This window comes from Coenobita brevimanus, chromosome 14, assembly GCF_032717465.1.
Source record: "Coenobita brevimanus isolate Jiangsu-jjx chromosome 14, ASM3271746v2, whole genome shotgun sequence".
NCBI lineage: Eukaryota > Metazoa > Arthropoda > Malacostraca > Decapoda > Coenobitidae > Coenobita > Coenobita brevimanus.
This window is the reverse complement of record NC_136967.1, coordinates 30,728,282-30,754,015: the sequence shown is the minus strand read 5'-3', so window position 1 is coordinate 30,754,015 and position 25,734 is coordinate 30,728,282. Positions and strand designations below refer to the sequence as shown.

Genomic DNA, 25,734 nt, shown 5'->3' with positions numbered 1-25,734 from the left:
CATTCGCACAATGCTCTTATCTCGCAGTTGTCACCACCTTAGCATTACCACTTACACTAGCTACAACAGCAACATGAATAGCCTTCTCATTTTTCTTGATGTAGTGCACTGTGGTCTCATTCACATCAAAATGTCTCCAGACAGCCACGAACAACTGCCCCTCATTCACCATGTTCAGCAATTTCACTTTATCTTCTGGCGACATTTTCTTCTGCCGCTTAGCTTCCTAGCAGCAGATGCACTATAAGCAGCATGCTTAGGATCCACTTTTCACAGGGATAAAGAATGGAGTTGATTAACAAGGGCATAATAACACGCAGAACACACGTGGATACATAACCCATGAAATGAACTGAAAGACAATGAGCGCGGCGGCATATGTTTGAGTCCCCTCTATGAATAGCCAACAGGAGAGGGAGAAAGAAAACACGTAGGCAGATAATAAGGGATGCTTCCTAGGAGCCAATCACAAGCGAGCTTTCATTTCAAGAAAAGAGCATGGGAGATTTGTGTTCTTAAATACCAAGTGATGTAGAGTGCTGATGCCCCATGCTGAACAGCACATACCTATACAAAGTAACTGCAGAGTTTAACTGTACAGAACAGCATTTCTCATTATAAAAAAAAAAAAAAAAACACTATGAACTGATGCTGTGGGAAAAGCACGAAACATCTTCCTGTGAATTTTTAAATTAATTTCTCCAAAAAATCCACACAAATAGCAGGGGTTGACTGTAAAATATGAGGGAAAATTAAACAAAATGCAACTTACCTTAGGGATGTGTAGTTAGATCTCTTCAGCCACCTTGGCACTGCTGGGGATGGGAACTATAGCAAGGTGAAGGTCACACATCATGATTGAAGAAATTACTATGTGATGATATTGAAACCTCCCTAAAGATGCATTTGCGACAGAAATGCCATGGAGAAGACTCCCTAGTTTGGGGATATGATGTCATACAGCATAATGAAATAACTGTTGGACATGGGTGAAACAAAAGGAAAAAATTCCCAGAATTTTTACTTTATATTCACCAATATTCTATTCAGTGCTTCACTGTACAAAGCAGCAGAAGTAATCTGAAACTGCAATCACTTCTTGTCACAACTGTACTAGAGACCAGTTACAAAATTCAGGTCCAGCACTGTAAAACTGAAATTAGATTTCTTTCCCCACCAAGTAGTGAAGTGGAACTCCCTCTCAGAACACACAATTACAACCCTAAACCTTAGGCTATTTGGTAATCTTCAAGGAGACATAGGACCACCTCTTATGAACAATTTTTTCCTACCTTTGAACAGATTCAGTGACTTTGCAAAGGTGTTCGGATGTGCATTTATCAGCATGAAGAGGATCCATCAATATATAAGGAAAACAGGGTTAGATATGTGATACGTATAGGTTGGGTTAGGTTAGCTTAAAACAGGTGGCCATACCACGTTGAATACACCGCTTCCCGTTCGATCAGCGAAGTTAAGCAACGTTGGGTCTGGATAGTACTTGGATGGGTGACCGCCTGGGAACACCAGATGCTGCTGGCATCCCTACGTGTCAAGTGGGGTTGGTGGAGGATTAGTGCCCCTCCCTGTAAAACAATTAACTCTAAGCCCTTGGCCACCCTGTTTGGGATACATAGCGTCTGGCAATGAATGAAAATGAAAGTCCGGGTAAGTTAGGTAGGGTTAAATTAGGCAGGGTATGAAAGTTTGTTAGGTTCGGATGAATCAGCTTTAACCCTACCAGGTTTCAGCCCCGGTAAGATTATGTCTGTCCTAGAGTTTGCCTTTCTCACGCTGACCCACATCTTTGCGCCATGATATTTTTCTTTGATCAGTCTGTGTAAATATACTTCTCGTGACAGAATGCTGGTTTTGGTGTCATCTTAAAGCTGAATTTTTGTACTTTATTGTATGTTCAAAAAAGGAAAACAACGACAATCAAAAGTCAAACTGACGAGTTCCAGTTAGGCAAAAACCAAAACTTTTATACATTGCCGTAAAAAAATATTCACCAAGAATAAAGTGATAAAGATATATAAATCTGGTTTGAACCAAGCAAAACTACGATAAATTACCTTTACAATAATATATAGATTAGGGCTATTTATGCACATTATTGCATGGTAAAGCAAAAGAAAAAAGATGCACAATTTTGTATGATTCTCAGCCGCATATTCATTTTTTTTTTTTTTTTTTTTGCAACGAAGGAGGAACCAAGGGCCACGAGCCTGCAATAATTGTTCCTTCCATGAGAAAAACAAAATACAAGAGAAAGCCAAATTCAAGATCCAATCATTTTGAGATGCCTGGACACACTGCGTTTGAAAGACTGGAGATCATAGGAAGCAGGAAATACAGACAGAGGTAGACAGTTCCAGAGCTGACCTGTTGCATTAACGAAGGACTGGGAGTAACGGTTAACTCTTGCACTAGAGAGCTGAACAGAAAAGGGATGAGAGTTTGTTGCTAGACGGGTGCTACGTGCCCGTCGTAGAGGTGGAGGAATGCATGCAGACAGTTCAGAGGAGCAGTGACCATTGAAGTCGCGATAGAAAAGAGATAAAGATGCAACACTGTGGCGAAGAGACAAAGGTTGGAGAGAGTCAGTAAGAGAAGGAGAGTTAATGAGACAAAAAGCCTTTGACTCCACCCTATTGAGAAAAGCTGTATGTGGGGAACCTCCCCACACGAAAGTTGTACTCCACGCAGGAGCGGATAAAACCCGTGTATAGAGTCAACAATTGTGCAGGGGTACAGAAGGAACGGAGTTGGCTTAGCCAAATTGCTTGGAAGCAGATTTTATAAGAGATGTAATATGATCTTTCCAAGACAAGTCCTGAGTAAATGAAACCCCAAGCAAGTTCAGGGATGATGCAGGATTAAACTGAATGTTATTAAACATTAGTGGGTACACCTGTGGAAGATTTTGTCAGGTTGATAGGTGTAAGAACTGAGTCTTTGATGCATTAAAAACAACAAAGATTATACCCCAGTCAGAGATACAAGCCAAGTCAGACATTAGGTGTGCCATAGCCTCATCCCTTGTTTGTTGAAGTAACTGTTGAGATGGGCGTTGAGGGAACCGAATGGAAAGGTGAAGGGTAGAGTCATCAGCGTATAAGTGGATAGGGTTAGATGTACAGCTTAGAAGGTCACTGATGAATAAAAGGAAGAGAGTTGGTGATAGGACAGAGCCCTGAGGAACACCACTGTTCATGGATCTTGGAGAAGAACGATGGCCGTCTACAACAGCGGCTACAGAACGACCAGAAAGGAAGCTATAGATGAAGGCACAGATAGAAGGATATAAACCATAAGAGGGCAGTTTGGATATTCAAGATTTATGCCAGACTCGATCGAAAGCCTTTGAGATGTCAAGTGCAATGACAAAGCTTTCGCCAAAGTCCCAAAAGGAGGATGACCAGGAGTCTGAAAGGTAGGTGAGAAGATCACCTGTGGAGCGTCCCTGATGGAACCCATACTGACGATCAGAAAGATAGTTGTGATAGGAAAGATGCTTTACAATTTTTCCATTAAGAATTGACTTGAAAACTTTTGAGATACAGGATGTTAAAGCAACTGGACGATAGTTAGAGGGTTGGGAATGGTCACCCTTCTTTGGAACTGGCTGAATAAGAGCAAACTTCCAGCAAGCAGGAAAGGTACAAGTTGATAGACAAAGGCTAAAGAGTTTGCCTAGGCATGGTGTAAGCACAGAAGCACTGTTCTTGAGAACAACAGGAGGGACTCCATCAGGCCCATATGCCTTGTTAGTATTGAGGCCTGTGATGGCAGAAAATACATCATCAGAAGAAATTTTAATGTCAGTCATGAGGAAGTCAGAGGGGGGATGTGATGGACAGCACTGGAATCGTCTAAGGTTGAATTGGAGGAGAAAGTCTGAGCAAAGAGATCTGCTTTATCAGTACACTCAACCCCCTGCTATCACGCGTTCAGCTATCACGCTTATCTGCTATCACGCACACATCAAATGCACAACCATACATGCTATCACGCACCCCAAGACGCTATCACGCGTAGAGTTTGAAGACAGGCTAAGCGAAACTTATTCACACGGCACTTCATACGAGGTTTGCAGAGGATACGATGGTTAATCGGAACGGTAACGTGGTAAAATTCCCGATTATAACATGGGCATTTGGAATGCATCTGAACAGATTCCTGCCGAGGACACGACAGGCAAAACAGTGACCAAAACCCATTCGGCTCGAAAGAATAAATTGTACTACAGCATTTAAATTTAGCCTAACACTGAATACCTATTAATATTGTATTTTAGAATAAATATCAATCGTTTCGAAACCCTTATAGAGTTAATATTTCTTATGCCGAAAAAACTGTGATGTCGATAAAGTAATCATGTGTTTACAACTGAGAAGGGGCTCTGACAACAGTGTGAGGAACGTGTGTGATAGCGTCCAAGTTTTGTTCCACTTTAATGTTCCTCAGCCATTCCTGATATAAGGTACCATGTGATACCCCCTTTAGCTGCGGACACTAAAGGAATGGAGACAGCCAAAGAGATCTGGCGGCAACTAAGCCACTCCCAAGCCTCGGAACCCATCAAACCACCCAAGCCGTAATCCATATAAAGGTTTGATGGCCTTTTATGTTGTTTATTTATTCATTATACTGTTATTATTAATATAATAATGCTTTATTTCATGTTAGAGGAGAGAGTGGCAGGAAATCGTAGGCATAAAGTGGTTAAAAGTTAGAAAAATGGGCCACCGAAAAACCAATTAGAAATTTTCCCATTGATTGTTCAGTTCAGCTATTGCATATTCAGCTATCACGCGCGTTTCCTGTGACCAATTAGACGCGATAGCAGGGGGCTGAGTGTAGAAGAAATAGCTACAGAACCATCAGAGTAGAAAAGAGGAGGGAAGGATGATGAGGTACAGTTGTTAGAAAGATTTTTGGCAAGGTGTCAGAAGGAGCGGGAAGAATTCGAGTTGGAGAGACGAAAGCATTTAGTATGGATGAAATTACAGTAACCTCTCAAATAATGCGAGGGTTAAGTTCTTGAAGAGGTCGCGTTAGTTAACCCCTTAACCGCGGGGCGTCACTTTCGTGACGCTCGGATGCAATGGATCATATCGCGGGGCGTCACTTTCGTGACGCTCGTGTGCAATGGATCATAACACGGGGTGTCACTTTTGCGATTCTGTGTTATTTTGAATTCGCCCGGGCTTTCAAGTTTTTTTTTTTTTCTTTTTTTTTTTTTGGTCCATCTCTGGGCATAGGCTTCACAGCCTGCTATCAAGGCCCAGCAGTCCTCTTACATACCATACACCTCTACATGTCACCACTTCGGCGCTAACACCCACCGTCCATATTGAATACATGCTAGGGCTGTCTCATACAGGACTGGTGTATTGGTATTAGCGGGGGTATATTTACGACATGTCGGATGGTCTTCTGGTTGATCAGTAAAGCCTGATTTAATGAAATTCAAATCCTTAAACTGTTCCCTGCCCCAGCCGGGATTCGAACCTGTGTCCGTTAGGACTGCAGGCCACCTCTCTACCGATTGAGCCACGGCTTGTATCATCTGTCTGTACTGCCAGTGTCCAACAATAGTCAGTGCTGCTAATGTAATCTGTACTCCCATCCATTGTTGACAATTTAGCAATTTCTCCCCGTTCTTGACTTCCCTCCCTACCTCCCCTCCATTACCCTCTCCTCCCGCCTGCCCCTGCTGTGCCACACTACGCAAATCATGCCCGGATTTTTCCACTCATTTCACCCATTGAAATGAGCCCTAAGCCCTATTCTTATACAAAATAATATATATACAGTAAAAGTCCTATTATTCGGCATCTATGGGACCGGAATGACGCCGAGAAATTAGATTTGCCGAATAATAAAAAAACCTGCCTACTCAGTACTTTAAATATATTGGTGAACACTGTCATCATACCAGCTTATGGTATTGCAACTGCGTTTGGAGAGAGTACTGTATACTGTACAATACTGCAATCAATACAGTACTATACTTGAATCTGAAATTATATAAATTAGTGAACATATACAAGTGTAATGACACAGTAGGCCTACAAGGCAGATTACACTTCCTGGATGGCCGAAATGATACGGAATATTACCTACCAGCTCAGTACATCACTTGTATTGGTGAACTCATCACTACTTATACTATTACAAATATGTTTGGAGTGAGTACTGTATACAGTACTTTTTCCAAACACAAAATAAAATAGTCGGAAAATTACATAAAATAAAGTAAGGGAACATGAACTGGTAAGGTCTTTCTGATGAAAGTTAAACGTACATTTAGCACTCATTCTTTTGTTCGTTTTTTTGTTTACGTGTGAAAGGGAGAGTATTGATGCAAAACAGTAATGTATTCCATTAACCTCTTAATAACCTCCGGCACTGAAAAACCCTTTACAGTACCAATGTCAGTGATGTCGAGTTCGTGAGCTATTAAATAACTGTGAACAATTATGGGAAGGGAATGAAGGTCACTGGTATGTTTACACGGCTCTACGCTACGATTCCAAGCAGTCAGGGGGTCGGTTAATCTCAGATGTTGTCGCCCATTTGGTAAATGCACCGTAACTTTGTAATTTCTCTCGTGAATCATAGTGAATCATGGCATGGGTTCAGGAAGCTAAATAACACATTGCTTGGTGCGCCAGACGGTTATCTTCACATCTTTAAGAAAATGGAGGAAATTTAATCCCTCTCTGAGTACATAGAGTAAGTCTCCTCCATTCTTCTGAAATCAATTTATTTTTCTTAAAGATGTGAAGATAATCGTCTAGCTCACCTAGCAATGTGTTATTTAGCTTCTTAAACCCATGCTATGATTCGCTATGAGTCACGCAAAACTGATAAAGTTACGGTGCATTTACCAAATGGGCGAAAACATCAGAGATTAACCAACCGCCTGACTGCTTGGAATCGTAGCATAGAGTCGTGTAAACATACCAGTGTCCTTCATTCCCTCATTATAATTGTTCAGTTTTCTTTACAGCCCACACTAACTTGACCACTGACATCGGTACTGTAAAGGGTTGTTCAGTGCCGGAGGTTATTAAGGGGTTAATGGGATATATTGCTGTTTGCATCAATACTCTCTCTTTCACATTAAACACAAAAACGAACAAAAGATGAGCGTTTAATGTACGTTTAACTTTCATCAGAAAGACCCTAGCAATTCATATTCCTCCAGTTTATTTTTAAGTATTTTCCTGTCTTTAGGTTAAATTATTAGGTACAGTTAAACTCGGTTAGGTTAGGTTTAGTTAAACAGGACAGTCCCTTCCGCCATTATGCTGAGGAATAAAAATACTAGAGCTGTCACAGCCGTAGAGCTAAAAACAATGGGGAAACTGATTTAACAAGCAATATTTATTTATGGGTAATGCATTACAGTATCAGTGGTTCATGGGCTACACAAATGCGGGTAAATGTCATTTTCAGGAAGGCGTCAAGAATGAAGAAGTGAAGGAACGTTGTGGGGTAGATGTGGATGTGGTTGAAAAGATTAGGAGAAATACACTGAGGTGGTTTGGACATGTGGAGAGAATGGAGAATGAAAGACTGACTAAGAGGGTGTATGTAGGTGAGGTGGAGGGAGGGAGAGGGAGGGGTAGACCGAGGATGAGGTGGAGGGGTGGAGTTGAGAGGTATATGAGGGAGGGGGGGGTGAGTTGGGGGGAGGGGAGTCAAATGGTGGGTGACAGAGTGACTTGGAGGCGTTTTGTCTGCAGCCACCCTTTGCGGGATTAGGGCGTCGGGCTATAGATAGATAGATAGATAGATAGTCAAGAATGAATGAATTTCAAGAAATAGCAAGGGGACTTAGAACGTAACCCTCGCTAATTTGGTAAGAGTGGTTACTGTACTGTATGATACTGTGCAATATTGTAATCAATACAGTACTATATCTGAATCTGAAAAAATATAGAAATTAGTGAACATACAGAAGTGTAATGAAACATTAGGCCTACAAGTCACAGATAACACTTCATGGACTGCCGAGATGATTCTGGACATCTGCCGAACAATCAAAGATTTTCGTAAATGGGACTTTTTCTCAAAACTGCCGAAATGTCGGATCTACCGAATAATCAGCTGCTGAATAAAAGGACTTTTGCTGTATATAAAAAAGAAAAAAAGGTAATTGATAGTGCCATACACCTGGAATTGGCTCATAATCACCTGGCAACACCCCACGTGCACTCGTTCGCTAATTTTCTGTTTATTTCCCCTTGAAATATGCCGTATGACCTGTTCTCATAATAAAAATATATATATGAAAGGAAAGGAGAAGCCTAAGTGATATTTACATTCACCTGGACCTACCTGATTCATTATGTATTGTCTACATTTCCTGCCAATCATTTCTATCTATCTATCTATTGCCAGGCGCCCCAATCCCGTTCGGGGTGGCCACAAACAAATCGCCTCCACGTCGCCCTGTCCCCCGCTATTTCACTGCTCTGCTCCCAACTCACACACCCCTCTCTCATATACCTCTCCACCCCATCCCTCCATCTCATCCTCAGCCTCCTCCTCCCTCTTCCCTCCTCCATGTCACTCACATACACTCTCTTCGTCAATCATTCCACAGCATATAAATTAGCAGCTGTCACCACACTGACGTTGTCAACACTTGGCAGCCCCATATCCGCCTCATCATTCAGTTCAGTGTTGTCTATTAAGATGAAACCATGTCGCAATCGCGCCCCTCCATTTCCACCGCTTCTAGAGGGCCCTGTGACCTCTACCCCTACTAAACCTCATGTAAGAAGGGGTGAAGGACTAAGTGACTGCTTTGGAACGTGAACAATCAATCAATCATTTCCTGTGGCACCCTACGGGATGCATAGGGCCTCGATGAACTCTCTCCACCAATATTTGTCTCTTGCCATCTCCTTCAGGTCCCACCAACACTCCTCTCCTGCTTCTCTTTTCATTTGTCCTCAACCAGGTTTCCCTCGGCCTACCTCTACCTCTTCTTCCTCTAGCATTCCACTCTGGCAAATCCTGTATTAAACTGCCTTCTTTTCTGTATATGTGCCTCAGCCACTTCCAGCGAGACAGTCTCACATATTCATTAACTGGTTCCACTCTCATAATATCCCTTACTATTGCATTTGTAACTCTGTCTTGCCACTATACCCTAAGAATCCTTCTCAGTGTTTTATTCTCAAATCCTAAATACTTTCTGATCTGTTGCAGTTGTACTGTACCATGACTCATGCCCATAAATTGAAACTGGTCTAGCCATGGACTTATAAATTTTCACTTTAGTATGTACCGAAAGCATATTATTATTCCAAACAGATTTCAACATACCAACAGCTCACCAAGCCTGCCTAATCCTCTCCTCAATTTCATTGTTTAATGATCCATTAGATGATAAAATCGTTCCCAGATATTTAAAGTTTTCTACATTCTTCACCACATTATTCCCAGTTACACAATCAATTTGGTTCTCCACATTCATATTAATAATTTCAGTCTTTCCACAATTTGTTACCAATCCCACTTTTTTTCCTTCCTCCACCAGACAATCAAGCACCCTCTGCATCTCTTAAATACTTCCGCAAATCAGTACAATATCATCAGCATAGTCCAAATCTATCAGCTTCTTATTTTCTTTCCAGTTAATTCCTGCACCTGTTCTCCTTACAACCTTTCTCATAACATAATCCATAACCAAAATAAACAGCAATGGCAAAAGAACTCCTCCTTGAATCACTCCTGACCTAACTTGAAATGGATCACCCAAAGAACCACCCACCATTACCTTACAAAAAGTACCTTCATGCAGGCTTCTAATAATATTTACAAACTTTTCTGGTATACCACAGAATCTCATAATTTTCAACATAGCTCCACGTGAAACACTATCAAGCGCCTTTTCAAAATCCACAAAACACATAGGGTGTACTAAGTGGCATTTTCATCTTATTAGCTTGGTGCATTAGATGTCTTACAATAAAAATCTGATCATTACAACCTCGACCCTTTCTAAATCCCGCTTGTTCTTCTCTTAAAATTTTATCAATTACTGGCTCTATTTTGTTCAACAAGATTTTGGAAAAGACTTTTGCAACTATAGGTGTCAAAGTTATCCCCCTCCAACTGCCACACACACTTAAATCTCCCTTTTTTGGTATTTTTGTAATCACTCCATTTTTGCACTCTTCTGGAACTCTACCATTATCCCAAGCCACATTAAAAAGTTTCAAAAGCGCATTCATCAACTCGTCATTTTCCACCTTAAGCATTTCTGGAAATATTCCATCCTCTCCTGGGGCCTTAAAATTATTTAACTCCTTTATAGATTTTGCTACCTCTCCCAAGGTTATATCCCGTTTCTATCTGCAAATCTCTCTCGGCTGGCAAAATGTCCTCTTCAGCTGGGATTGGTCTATTTAGAACAGATTCAAAGTGCTCTTTCCACCTTCCTTTTATATCCAAATCTTTAGTCATCAAATTACCATTTCTATCTCGTATAAGTATTTCCTTCCTTCTCTTTTCAGTCCCAGTTAACCCCTTTATAGCCTGATACGCTGCTCTTGTGCTCTGACCGTCATTTTTACTTAATTTCTGTCTCTGTTGCCTTTTCATCATATGGCCTCCTCTTATCATGCCTAACGAGTCTTTTTACTGCAGAATGTAAACTCCAATACGTTGCTCTAAGTACTTCAACTACCTGGCCATCAGCATGTTGTTCTTCACTTCTTAACTTCTCCTCTTTCCTTTTCTGAATTGCATTCCATGTAATTTATCCATGATAATGACTGACAGTGACTACAATCGTTCTGGTGAATCGTGTGATAAGCCAGTGGAGGAAATGGTGATAAACTCCCTGTACGAGTGCTTCAGTGTGGCTCCAAGGGAAAGGAGCCCATAGTTACTGCAAGTGACAGTGTATAACAAAGTGTAAATAAAACAGAAATGTAAATAATGTAAATAAAATAGAAAATGTAAATAGAAATATAAATAATTACTAATATAAGAATATGAGTACAAATAGTACAAATACTTGAGTAATAGTGAAAGTGAATGCTTTGCTCTCTACACTAGTTTACTGAACGAGAAAGTGAATGCCTGGAGTGAAAATAAACTACTATTACTGAAGGAAAAATATGGATAAATACTGTATATATAAATAAGTGTAATAAAGTACTAGGAATATATATGGTGAGTGTGTTTATGAATAATAAATGACAGAATACCAGAGGGGAACAAGAGCAAGTGGGAAGCTCATATGCGCTCGTAATTTAAATTGCTTTCATAGTGTTTTTTGGAGTATGGATTCCAAACTACTTGAAAATCATAGAATAGTGTTTCTAGTGATAATATCAGGCTGTGGTAATCATATTACGGGGTGTCGGGAAGTGTAAAGTGGAGACTTTGTTACCCAACTTCAGAAGTCTCCACAAGTCCTACGGTAGTCGACGAAGGCTCAAAAAACATCCCAGGAGAAAGCTGAAGGTATGTGGCATATGTAATTATAATATTCTGAGACTAATAACTGATTTTTTGGCAAATATTTTTAAAATGTCAGTCGGAGCGCGAATATCCCTGCGTGAGGTGCACGGACCGCATCCAATATGCCCGCGGTGTAAGGATTAAAAATGCGTTATTTAAACATAATTTTCCCAAAAGAAACAATGGTAATATTGGGGGTTATGTTCCTGGACTCTGGGAAAGTCTACCCATTTGAGGAGTTATGCTAATCTAAACCTAAAAGCAACAATATTACGGTAATTTGAAAGAAAATCCACGTAAAAAACAAAAACAGTATATTTCGGGAGAAATAAACAACATTTGAGCCCTAGTTGGGCCGAAGCGTTGTTTACTTCTCCCCAAATACATACTGTTTTCGTTTTTTAAATGGATTTTCTTTCAATTCTGCTTCATTCACGACACTGTGAATGTTCCTCAACATTATTAATGCATTAGTAGGTCATAAAAACACTACAGTAAAAGCAACATTTTCATTACGGTAAGTAGGTCACAAACAATAACAACACACAGCCTCACTTCATCCATGCATCACTCATTGTAGGTTGCTGTCCCTCCTCACCCCGCACCCCCACCTCCCGTCGCTCCCCACCCTAAATTTGTTGTCCCTCCTCGCTCTGCTGCCCTTCCTCTTCCTCTTCCTCTGACTCCCGTGATACTGGTGATGAAGATAACTCCCTTAAGTTTTCTGTCTTCTTCATAAAGAACTGCTCTATCTTGGTCTGAGTGGTTTTCTTCTTTCTGTTGTGCAGCATCAAGTTGTAACAGTTTAGATCTGCCATCACTTTCCTGGCCAAATTTTGTCCGAAAATGAGCCAAATTGCTCAGAATGGGGCCAAACTTAATTTTCGAATATTATAGTTCGAATAAAACCAGTTTAAGCAACAGGCAAATAAAAAATTGTCATTATGCATGAACTGCCACACACGGTCTATCAGCTCGGGACTGTCCAAGGAGCGCGCGGCTAATTTGAAACCATCATGTACAGTAAACCCTCATTATACAATGGGGTTCCGTTCCTGAAAACCCCATCGTAAAGCAATCCATCGTATAGCAATCCCATTATAACATGGAGTCAATGGGGATACGTTCCCAGACGTGCCTAAACTCTCACATACACACACCTTAGCACTCACATACATGAAATATCCTTATGTTTAAACATTTAAAGTAACACATTAATAGTGAATAAAGAGAAAAAAAGCATGAAAACTACAGTATACAGTAGATCTTACCTTTACTGAAGCAAGCAACGGTTGTTTATGTGGTTCCTAGACAATTCGCCACGAAGTCGACAATTCGTCGTCATAATATGGACATTCCCCGTCATTCTATAAATATACTTATTACTGACTAACTTTAATAACTAATTCTCAGGGGGATCTATCAAAGTCTATTTTCATTCAGTAGCATTGGCTTTGGATATCATTTGTAAGTTGCACTTTTAGACAATATTTAACTTGTTTCTACCTTGCTGTAGTTGACTTTGAATTATGTTCTAGCATCACCCACAGCTGTTTTCATTAATTTCCATTGGTACTACAACATCCTGGGTATATTTTAAAACGACTTTGAAGAGGTACAAGTACAGTACTAAAAAACTAGTGTACTTCCTAAATAAACTGATATGAAAATAAACGATGGGGAATCATCCTGACGACGAAAAGTCCCAATGGCGAATTGTCTTGTTATTGTTGTGATGGCGAATTGACTTGATGGCGAAATATCCCGAAACATTTATACAGACGTAACATGAAGATTATTTGTATAATTCCAAAGTATGTCGATCGTTCACTTTAGGGAATTAGGCATTTATATAAATGCCAATGTCTCGTTATGTAGCCTTATGCTAAGATGAAGGATTGATCATAAATCAGCTGATTCACGTTTCAATATATTATTATTTTTCATTTAATGCCCATGATTTGATGTCATATTTTACATTTACTATATAAACAATGAACCACCATCACTTTTATAACTTACATAATTAAAAAACTAGTGTACTTGCTAAATAAACTGATACGTAAATAAATGATGGGGAATCGTCCTGACGGCGAATTGTCCCGATTCAGCCTCACAGTCACAGGGACTCACAGCCCTCACTCATCAATGTCAGAACTGCATGGCTGGGCAGGGCTGGCTGGCTGGGCAGGGCTGGCTGGCTGGGCAGGGCTAGCTAATGAGGCTGGACCGGTGGACAAGTGTGTGTGGTTTAATGCCGACAGTGTGAGGACGTTTTTGTCGCGTTTGCACATTCGCTGTTCACTGAGCCGCAGATGATCCATCGTTGTTGCAAATCGTTCCCATTGTATAGTGGGCATAGGGTACTAAAATTTTGACATTGTATAAGCGAAATATCGTACAAAGAGGCATCGTATAATGAGGGTTTACTGTACGTGCAAAGTCGCATTAAATCGAGAAACCCTTGTTAGTTAAACATACCGCCTTATATATTTGCTCGTTAAAACGAAAACGCGTTTTTTTTTTTAAACTCGCATTAGTTGAGAGGTTACTGTATTTCTAGCAAAGCAGAACAGACTTAGCTCGATTCCGGGCAGAAACGTATAAAAGATGTGATTCAGGGGTGGGTTGGCTCCGGTACCTTTTATAGGCCCTCTCCTTGTTGCGGACAACACTCTTTTTCTTTGATCGGTCTGTGTAAATATACTTTTCATAACAGAATGCTGGTTTTGGTGTCATTTTAAAGCTGAATAGTTGTAGCCACTTCCTTGAAGTATGTTCAAAAAAGGAAAACAACGAAAATAAGAAGTCAAAATGATGAGTTAAGTTGGGCAAAAACCAAAAATTTTATACCTTGCAGTACAAAAATATTCACCAAGAATAAAGTAATAATGATATATAAATTTGAATTGAACAATGAAAAACTAAAATAAATTACCTAAACAATGATATACCATAAAGCATTCCATGATGTCATGCTCGAGTCTCTTTGTTATGACCCATAAAAGCAATTCATGATGAATATATTACAAAAGTATCTTAAAGTGACACGTGAACAAGTCATCAGAATCTCTGAGGTTTGATTTGAAATGACGCATGAACACATCATCGGAATCCCAAGGGTTAATAAAGGTAACTTTGTGCTAAAAATAGCATTCTAAGATGGCATCTGTCTGTCTATGGTGCACCATAAGTGGAAGTCTATCTCTTGGGGATCGTAAACAAAGGTAATGGTGGTGGCAGATGTTATGAGGCACTTAGCTCTAGTGCTCATTCCCATAACATATGCCTTTGAGCCTATGGCAGGTTATTCATCCAACATCCTGGGATACTGGGCAACTGCATCAACTAGATTACTCTACCACAGTTACCCTAGGTACTCATTTTACGTACCAACCCATACAGGATGGATGGGCACCAAAGCCGTATGATGCCAGTTGCCTGCACCATGATTCAAACTCTAGTGCAAACAGGTGGGCAGTTTCGCAGTCAGCAGCATCGACCTCTCAACCACCACGGCAGCTTTTAAAATGTGATTCATCATTTTTAAAAGCTTAAAAAAAAAAAAAAAATGAAAATGCACTAAAAAATACTCAAAGAATCCCATAAAGGGCTCTGGAAAAGAAAAAAAAAAAAAAAAAAATGAAAAAATGAAAATTACATAATATGGTGGTCCCATGCATCCTTTAAGATTACTGGCTATTCAGACTCCACGCTAAACACCCTTTTACAATTCTGACTGTTAAACTGATACTGTACATGTACCTACAGTAATACAGCAATCCTTAAGAAGACATACTGGTAGGGCCACCTTACATTGCAGTTTTTTTTTTCTTTACCTTAGCTCTTCATGGGAATCTTTTAATATTTTCTGATTGCATTTCATGAATCACTACATTTTATTTCTCTTAAAAGTTATAAAAAGTGTTTTAAAAAGCAGTGTTTGTTTATATATGGATGTCATCTTGTGGAGCACAAACAGATGGATGCCATCTTCATAATTTGAAAGTACCCTTACCAGTGTTTTTTTTTTTTTTTTAATTATTCAAACCTTACCTAAATATCTAACTTAACCTTACACCTATCCTACTTTAGGTCAAACTGCTGAGTTCCCCAAAACAAATGAAAATTTAATGATGGATTATCTTTCATACCTGTAAATTTTTTAATGACACCCAGATTCCACTGATATATCATTTTTCACAAAAGACTATAATTAATTCAGGACACCCAGATTCTGCGAAGATAATATGTTAGTCAAGAGCACGAACTCACGTTTGCTGACATCAGTGGTGACTTCCAACGGACGGCTATAGTGCACTCAAAACACATTCATCTCCGAATTGTTCAGGTAGGTTAGGTTAGGGTAAATTAAGTTAGGTCTGGCTGAATTAGGTTACGTTAGGTTAAGTTCTGTTTGGTTAGGCTGTATAGTATTAGGTTAGGACAGGAGTGAAGAACAATCAGTGGCAGTGACTGGTGCCAAATCAACCTAAAAGTCCAACATGGCAGTGGCCACCTGCCATGGTTTGTGTGTAACACTGACGGTTTTTAGTTGATAATCTTCAAAATTATTCCTTTCTGCAACTTTTCAATGTTATCACAATGAAAATTAGGTCATAGCTTATTGAAGAAAAAAAAAAAAAATCTGTCTATCTAAAGCCAGATGCCACAATCCTGTAACGGATGGCCGTTTCTGAGTTAGTGGTTTTACGGGGAGGGGCACTAACCCTCTGCCAACCCACTTGTTGACATGTAGGGAACATGTATGGGTTGGTTATATGGTTATCACCAAGCGTTGTTAAGTCATCATCATCATCATCATTGCCAGACGCCATGTATCCCAAACGGGGTGGTCAACGGCTTAGAGTTAATTGTTTTACAGGGAGGGGCACTAATCCTCCACCAACCCCACTTGACACGTAGGGATGCCAACAGCATCTGGTGTTCCCAGGCGGTCACCCATCCAAGTACTAACCAGACCCAACGTTGCTTAACTTCGCTGATCGGACGGGAAGCGGTGTACTCAACGTGTTGTTAAGTAATTCCCTGAATTACAGGAAACCATTAGGTTTGTCACTCAAAATAAAGCCAACTGAAATGGAATGAAGAGTAATAAAAAGTGACTGGAAAGTTAGAAGGAATACAAAGAAATGAGGACAGACACAGAAAAAGAATAATGGTGAAGGAAGAAGTAGGCAGCACTACATCAACTGAGTGGATGATGGCTGTCACCACCTACCACAAAAAAATAATAAATTAATAATAATACAGTCGACCCTCCCTATAAGGAACAAACTGGAAGAAGCCAGGTCTGTCAAAGCTGAGAATAAAATTCAATTGTGAATTTTATGCATGGGAGCTCTCCAACAGTTTCACCCTATTTTCAGCTAACCTAACTAAACTTATCCTAACCTATCCCTTATGTAATCACATTTTCCTTCATTACTGATGGTTCCTCTTCATACTCAAATACAGTACACACTTCTGTATACCACTTCAAAGTCACTGAATCAGTTTGAAGGTTGATTAAAAGATAACTGGTAAATGCATGCTTTAAGCAGCAGAAAGGGTCAAACTTTAGGTGTCCACCTCATACGATTTTCGACTTTTCGTTAATATCTTCTAGTAGATTCAATCATTCTAATAATCTTTTCTCCTATGACGTTTCTCTCAGAAATTGATAATAAACGAGTTACACGTGATTTATTTCTGCCAATCACAGACGAGTGCGCGTTGCGTCAGCCAATGAAATTCATCCTTGACGAAGACGAAGATACTGATAAGGTAAGCTTCTAGATTAGGTCAGGTAATTTTGATAGGTTAGGTTAGGTTATTTTGATAGGCTAGGTTAATTTCCTTCAGCTATAAAAATAGGACATTTCACGTGGTAACAGGCATCCAACCTGAGTGTTTACTGTCTCTTGTTTATCAATTTCCAAGAGAAACATCATTGAAGAAAAGATTCTTAGAATGACCAAATCTACTAGAAAATGTTAACGAAAAATCGAAAATCGCATGAGGTGTACGGGTAAAAATTGACTGCAGAAAGACCATAGCTACCAATTCAATTCACATTCCCCCATTTTTTTTTTTTTACTGCACTTTCACAGTTGTGAATGACCTGCTGAAAAAATTTTCCTCTGTTTTTATAATCACGTTTCTTAAGCCATACCTGAGATTGTTTGTTTCCAGCATAATGGAAGGATTTTACTCAAATGTACCCAAAAGCGGAGTCTGTTTCCCATTTCCCAACAGGGTAGGTTAGGTTAAATTATCAGGTACAGTTAAGCAGGGTTGGCACCAAAGTGGGTAACCCGGTTTTACCCACCGGGTTTTTTCAGTAAAACCCACTTGAAAAAACCCACTATTTTACCCACTTTACTGGGTTTCTTAAAAATAATGTACAGTATTTCATAACAAATTCAGTTTCATTGGATTAAATGGTTATATTTTTGCACACAATATCAGAAGTAAATAATAGCTACTTACTCATATTCTATTTCACTGGTTAAAAAGACACAACACTGCCAAGTATTTATAATATCTTGAAAGCATAATCTTAGTGATTTAAAAAAAAAAATTACATTTCTCATCACCAACATAAGTAAAACATGCTCTTTCTATCTATCTATCTATCTATAGCCCGACGCCCTAATCCCGCAAAGGGTGGCCGCAGACAAAACGCCTCCAAGTCACTCTGTCACCCACCATTTGACTCGCCTCCCCCCAACTCACCCCCCCCTCCCTCATATACCTCTCAACTCCATCCCTCCACCTCATCCTCGGTCTACCTCTCCCTCTCCCTCCCTCCACCTCACCTACATACACCCTCTTAGTCAGTCTTTCATTCTCCATTCTCTCCACATGTCCAAACCACCTCAGTGTATTTCTCCTAATCTTTTCAACCACATCCACATCTACCCCACAACGTTCCTTCACTTCTTCATTCGTCAACCTGTCCCTCCACGTCACTCCACATGCTCCTCTCAAGTAACTCATTTCCACTGCTCTCACTCTTGACTTGTTCCCCTCTTGCAAGGTCCACGCCTCGCTTCCATACGTCAGGGTAGGGATCACAATACCATCATGCAGTGACTTCTTAACTTCCATACTCACCTCCCTATTTCTCATCACTGCTTTCAGTGTACCAACAACCTTTCTTCCCTGCTGTACCCTTTCACGTACTTCATCCCCCAAAGTTCCATCCTTACTCATCACACTACCCAAGTACTTGAATGCACTCACATTCTCCATATCCTCACCATCCAATCTCACTGCACACTCTGTGACTTCATTCCTCTCAAACACCATAACTTTACTTTTGTTTACATTAACTTTCAGCTTCCTCCTCCTACACACTGTCCCAAATTCATTCACCAAACCTTGCAACTCCCATTCATCTTCACTCAACAATACTGTATCATCAGCAAACAGCAACACCGGAAGCTTCCAAATCTCACCCTCATTCATTAGGGCCACCCCCACATCCACTGCCCTACCTTGCACCTCCTTTACAACCCCATCCATATATATATTAAACAGCCATGGAGACATCACACACCCCTGTTTCAGTCCCACATTGAGATCAAAGAACTCACTCAGCTCACCATCCACTCGCACCATAGCCCTAGCTCCCTCGTACATACTCTTCACAGCACTCAACAATTTCCCCTCCACTCCATATATTCTCAATACCTTCCACATACCTTGCCTATCTATTCTGTCATAAGCTTTCTCCAAGTCCATGAAGGCAGCATACACTTTCCTTCCCTTCTCTAGATACTTCTCCACTAAACATCTTAGAACAAATATCTGATCTACACACCCTTTTCCCTTCCTAAATCCCCCTTGTTCTTCTCCAACTAGCTCCTCTGTCATATGCCTAACCCTATCAATGAGTATTCTACCATATATTTTACCAGTCACACTAAGAAGGCAAATACCCCTATGGTTACCACATACTTCTCTCTCCCCTTTTCCTTTGTACAGAGGAACAATTATACCTGATTTCCAGTCCTCTGGAACCCTTCCCTCTTCCCAAGCCAATCTACACAACTTCCATATCCACTCCACAACAATCTCACCCCCATACCTAAGCATTTCACCACACACTCCATCAATTCCTGGGGCCTTTCCCAGCTTAATCTTCTTCATCGCTTCCACTACTTCCGACCTACTGATCTCTTCCTCCCTCCTCTCATCTCTTCTTCTCCCAGCCATTCCCCAACCACTTATACTCACACTGCTCTCACTCTCTACATTCAACAAATCCTCAAAGTGCTCCTTCCATCTCCTCAATTTCTCTCTCTTCTCCACCAACAATCTATTATTCCTATCTTTCACTCCCCTACTATTTCCCCTTTCACACTGCCTTACTTTCTTTACCTCCTTCCAAAACAATTTCTTACTCTCCCTCCATTTCACACTCAGATTCCTCCCAAACTCTTCATCCACTTTCTTCTTACTCTCCTTCACCAGTCTCTTAACCTCCCTTCTCCTGCTCACATATACCTCTCTCTTCTCTCTCTCAACTTCTCCCCTACCTCTACTCGCCAACCATTCACCATATGCCTTCTTCTTTTGTTCAACAGCTCGTTTCACCTCATCATTCCACCATGCTGTCCCTTGCACACCCTTGCATCTCCTCCTCACTCCACAAACCGCCTCACACGCTGCGCTTATCTCTTCCGTGAATATCTTACATACGTCTTCCACCCCTTCCATCTGCTCTAGCTCATACCTTCCCAATCTTTCTTCCACTATGCTCTTATACTCTGTCCTTTTCTCACTATCTTGCAATTTCTCCACTCTTCTCACAGGAGCTGCTTCCTCCTGTCTTCCCCTTCGTCTCCTCAACCACTTTCTTTGCAGCTCTACCTTGGCCATCACTAAGTGATGGTCCGAGACTCCATTCCCCCACCCTCTCCACACCCTTGCATCCAACACTTGTCTTCTCATTCGCTCATCCAAACACACGTAGTCTATCACTGCCTTTCGTTCAACAAGTTCACCATCCATCCTCCTTATTACTCTCCATGTATACCGGTGGATCATCTTATGACAAAATTAGGTGTTGGCTATTGCCAACCCCTTACCAGCACAGATGTCCACCAAAGCACTACCATTCCCATCTACTTCAGCTGGCACACCCCACTGACCAACCACTCCATCCACTCGTACATTCCCAACTTTGCCATTCATGTCTTCAATCAACAGCACTCTCTCGCTCCTCTCAAACTTGTCCATACATGCTTCTACTCTCGCCCAAAACTCATCTTTCACTCTTGCCACTCGATCCTCTGTTGGAGCATACACACATACAATCGCCCATGCTTGTATACCTACTTTCATCCTCACCCATACAATCCTTGCACCCACTGTTCCATACTCTCTCATATTCTCCTTCCACTTCTCGCTTATCATCAGACATACTCCCTCTCTTGCCCTCTCATTCTCACTGACTCCCGCACATATACCTACACTGTGTTCCCATTCTCTCATCCTTTCACCTTTCCATTTAGTTTCAGTCAATCCACATATATCCACTTTTGCATCCTCAAGCACCTGGACAATCTCTCTCTCTTTCACTTCATCATTCACTCCTCTCACATTCCACGTTCCTACCCTCAGAATGTCCTTTGTCCGTTCCTTAGTCGTCAACGTATGGTCTGTCCGGGTCCGAGGCGCTTTATTTGCTTTTTTAGTTAGTTCTTTTTACGGGGTGGGGCACTAACCCACCACCAACCCTTTTAGTCGCCTCGTACGACAAGCAGGGATACTGGGGGAGTATTCTTGAATGCTCTTTGCAAATATGAATGTTGTTCTTTGATTTTCTCAAAACTATTTATAATACTTCTGTTTTTCTAATAGCTTCTATAACCAATATCCTTTTCTTCTGAAATGATAATATTTTTGTGTCACAGTAAATTATGGTTCTTGTCATGTTACCCAACCAATAAAACAAAAGAACTTTTTTTTTTTCAAATAAGAATGCAGTTCTTTGTCGCAGTGATAAAATAAAAATGACACTTCACTTCTAAATGACTTACCAACATGAAATAACAATATTTCCTGAAAAATAATAACATTATTCCTTATGGCAATTTCAAAAAGTCAGGTCAAAGTTTTCTTCATCATGAGAATATTTTTACATTACTTTCCTTCTCAGCAGATTCAGTTTTTATACGTCCACATGTAATGCAGTGAACACAAACTTTACAGCCAGCACTGCCTGTCTCTAATTTTGAAAGTTTTAAAACTAAGAGTAAAACTGTTTTTGATAGATCTGGTTTTTAGTTTTATTAAGGAGTGGGGTAAATTTGTTATATAACAATAATCATTACTGGAGTTAACTTATACTATATGTTGTCTCATATCATTACCAAATATCAATAATTCTATAGGATTATTTATGAGTGTGTTGCCCCAGATGATTGGCTGAAGAATGTAAATTGTAAATGTGTATAAAGGAATGGGTGATGCCCTGGAAAGAGGAAATTATAGAGGTATAAAGCTTTTAGATCAGATAATGAAGGTAATGGAGAGAGTTTTAGAAGGTATGATTACAGAAAGAGTGAATATTGATGAGATGAAGTTTGGGTTTATGCCAGGTAGGGGAACCACTGATGCTATATTCATTGTTCAACAGCTTCAGGAAAAATATATTGGTAGGAGAAGGGATCTTTATTTTGGTTTTGTTGATTTGGAAAAGGCCTTTGACAGAGGCCCTAGAGAAGTGGTGAAGTGGACAATGAGAAAGCTTGGCTTGGAGGAGTGGCTGGTTATGGCTATGTATGTGGGCGCTCACACCCAGGTAAGAGTGAATGGAGATTTGGGTGATGAGTTTTCCGTGAATGTGGGTGTGCATCAGGGGTCAGTCTTGAGTCGCATGTTGTTTATCATGGTACCATACTTGAAGCCCTTTCACGTGACTTTAGAAACGGACTCCTGTGGGAGTTGTTGTATGCTGATGATTGCAGAGAACGAAAGGGAGGCGGAGGAAAGGTTTAGGAAGTGGAGAGATGGTATGGGGCACAAGGGTTTAAGGGTAAATGCAGATAAAACAAAAGTGATGATATCTAGGGTTGGTGGTGGTACTGTCAGAGATGAGGGAGCGCGGCCATGTGCACTTTGCTACAAGGGCGTGGGATGTAATTCCATCTTGTGCAGTGTTTGTGATAAATGGGTGCATAAGAGATGTAGTGGTATCAGAGGTGGACTGCGAGATAATGCTGATTTTATGTGTACTGCGTGAGCAGGTGGAGACTGTCAGACGTGAGTGGATTGAACTTGCTAGTGAGTCTCTTGGGTGTGTGGAAGAGTTTTGTTATTTGGGAGACATGTTGTGTGCTGGAGGTGGGGCTGGAGCTAGCTCTGTGGCTACGGTAAGAAGTGGTTGGAAGAAGTTCAGGGAGCTCTTGCCTCTCCTGACATTGAGAGGACTCTCCCTACGTGCTGGGGGGGTCTTTGTGTGCAGCATGTGTTGGGGGTGTGATGCTGTATGGTAGTGAGACCTGGGCAGTGAAGGAGGAAGATATTCGCCGGCTCAGACATGCAGAGGTGGATGTGCAGTGCGTCCCTGCGTCCAAGGCCTGGAGGGGCTGGGTTTACGATGGAAGAGTTGAGAGGTAGGATGAGACTGGAGTGTATTGGTGTTGTCATGAGGAGAGGTAGATTGAGATGGTTTGGACATGTGGAAAGGATGGGGGGTGGAAATTTGTGTGAGGGAGGTGAGAAGTGTTAATATTGGGGGTGGGGTTATGAGGGGTAGACCGAGAAAGACATGGGATGAGGTCATTAAGTGTGACCTCAGGGTTAAGGGACTGAACAGGGAGGCTGCAATGGATCGTGCAGCGTGGAGAGCTGCCATTAGGTGACCAAGGCCGACACATGCAAGCATGTTGGAGCCTTTAAAAACGAAAACGAAACATAAACATTGCTTTGTGTTTAAAATAAGATGTATTTTATAGGCTTAGATATTTGGTTACCAAAAGCTATTATTACTGTTAAGATAATGTGTGAAATCATTTATGCAACAGAATTTTCAGTAACAATTATTCAGAAGACTGAGAAATGCAATTATATGGTCAACAAAGAAAGGAGAGTAGTGAGGCAAATGATTCCTTCTCCTACTATTGTGTAGTGTGGACTGATCTTTGCCAGGTCATGAGATGTGCAGTGCTCTCAAGCCACTCATACCTTCATACCAAATAGTCTGGCTGAAAGGCTTGCACATATATGTTGTAGCATGTTTTGCTGTGTAGCAGGCAGCCCAAGGATAACAGCCAAACAGGTCAAAACATGATTGTGTTCATTTCCCTCATTCAAATAACTGTGTGAAAAATAAGATTTTATTGGGCTATTCATAATTATGTATAGCGGAAACATTATTTTATTTAAGGTAAACTTTGAAAAAACCCACTTTTGCCCGTTTTTTGGGGGTATTTTGTGGAAAAAAAAAAAACGAAAAAACCCAGGAGGGTTGGGCTTTTTAAAAAAAAGTACTGGTAGGTTTTTTGCCAACCCTGCAGTTAAGCTAGGTTAAGTTCAGTTTAGTTAAAGTTTTAGATTAGGTGTCCCATTTACCATTACGCTGATGAATGAAGATCTGTCACGGAAGAGCATAGCTTATCACAACAGGGAAACAGATGTAACTGGAAACGTTGGTAAAATTATTGCTTCAGCCAAAAACCGAATGACAAGATTTAGATCATGTTTTTGTCATTTTTGGCAATTCTAAGACACTTTTCTTCTATGGCATTTTCATCACAAATAATTTTTAGTTTGCTTTTGAAAATAACCAAACCTAACCTTCGAGTAAAATAAAATTAATTTGCAGCAAAAATGCCATAGAAGTGTCTTAGAACTGTCTAATATACCGAAAAAACAGATCAAAATCTCATACTTTTGTTCTGGACTAAAAGTATATCGAAATGTTTATTTCCCGCCACAGAAATTAGAAACATACAAGACTATCAGGAAGAACTGATTTGGTTCTTCCTATTTCTCCCACCTTTCCTGTCACTTCTTATTGCTTTTCTTTCCTGTACAGGTAGCTTTACATTGAGTGACAAGCCAAATGGTTTCCTGTATGCCAAGAAACCATTTACAGTGCTGGGCGGTAAACACAACCAAACCATACGTGCTCCCTACGCGTCAACAAGTGAGTTGGTGGAGGATTAGTGCTCCTCCCCGTAAAACAAATAACTCAAAAGTCAAATGGCCACCCCTTATGGGATTATGGCGTCTGGCAATAGAAATTGCTTCTACTGCTTAAAGTAAAACGTATGTTTACCAAATAATTTTTAAGACGTGATCCTGTGTTCCTAAAGATTACCTCTAATACATGTAATAAACACTGATGGTAAATAAACCCACCACATGTCACAACTTCTACTGTAACAACAACGTGCCTGTATTTGTCACTTGGGCCCAAACCGCCACAGGTAGTAGCTTTGTGCAGAAAGTAACCCTAAAGTTAATCTGGTAAGCTAAGCAATCGACACACCATGACCTACCTGGATATCTAACATTGTGTGTGTGTGTGTGTTCTGCAATAAGAAACAGCCGTCACCACTTTCGATGTTTGTATTATAACCTCTTGTTCTTCTTCTTCTTCTGGGTATAATGGGCCGCGGTCGAGGACACGACCCACTGCTGCCCCTCCTCAGCTCACAGACGGGTGAGCTGCCCCAAAAATCGCAGAAATCTACACAGCAGGCGCATAACTTGTAGACGTGTATCAGGGTCACCAATGCCACCACTATAAGTAGGAGAGGGAGGGAGAGGCGGGGCCGCGGCGGTATCAAAGGGTAGCCAAGTGATCTTGGAGGGCTACCGGTGGGAGTGAAGTTGGGACACCACAAGAGGAAGTGTTCAACAGTTTCCTCGGTAAGGGGACACCAGGGACACCACGGGGATTCTATCACACCTAGACGGTGTAAGGGATTAGTGGCCATTCAGACCAGCATGGCCAATGCGCAGGCGGGACAGGGCCACGTCCTGTTGGCGTCACGGACGAGTCCTAGAGAGAACATAAGAAGATAACTGCAGTAGGCCGGTTGGCCCGTGATAGACAGCTCAAAGAAGAGTAACTGAACTACTAGAATGAGACAAGGACAGCAAAGAAGGCTCTCTCCCGCCCTCCAAACCCTCCAGCCGAAGTCGGCAGGAAAAAGTCAGAAAGAACACCACGCAGTATAGAAAAACTGGCTTGGACATTTTATAGGAAAG

The 25,734-nt window shown here is 40.9% G+C and overlaps 1 protein-coding gene, 1 non-coding gene and 1 pseudogene across 2 annotated transcripts in view; 1 reads left to right on the top strand and 2 right to left on the bottom strand.

The window, feature by feature from the left end:
• Window positions 1-25,067, bottom strand: part of LOC145389633 (uncharacterized) — a 430,407-nt gene extending 405,340 nt beyond the window's left edge. The window contains exon 1 of the mRNA XM_080264871.1: window positions 25,020-25,067. Within this exon, the coding sequence (XP_080120997.1) occupies window positions 25,020-25,034 (15 nt within the window). The 5' untranslated portion in view covers window positions 25,035-25,067. The remainder of the gene's footprint in view (window positions 1-25,019) is intronic.
• LOC145390512 (5S ribosomal RNA) lies at window positions 1,424-1,542 on the top strand. The gene has a single exon (XR_013895660.1). It is a non-coding gene; the product is annotated as a 5S ribosomal RNA (ribosomal RNA).
• On the bottom strand, window positions 16,429-16,541 carry LOC145390484 (5S ribosomal RNA; annotated as a pseudogene).
• Window positions 25,068-25,734: the final 667 nt, after the last annotated feature.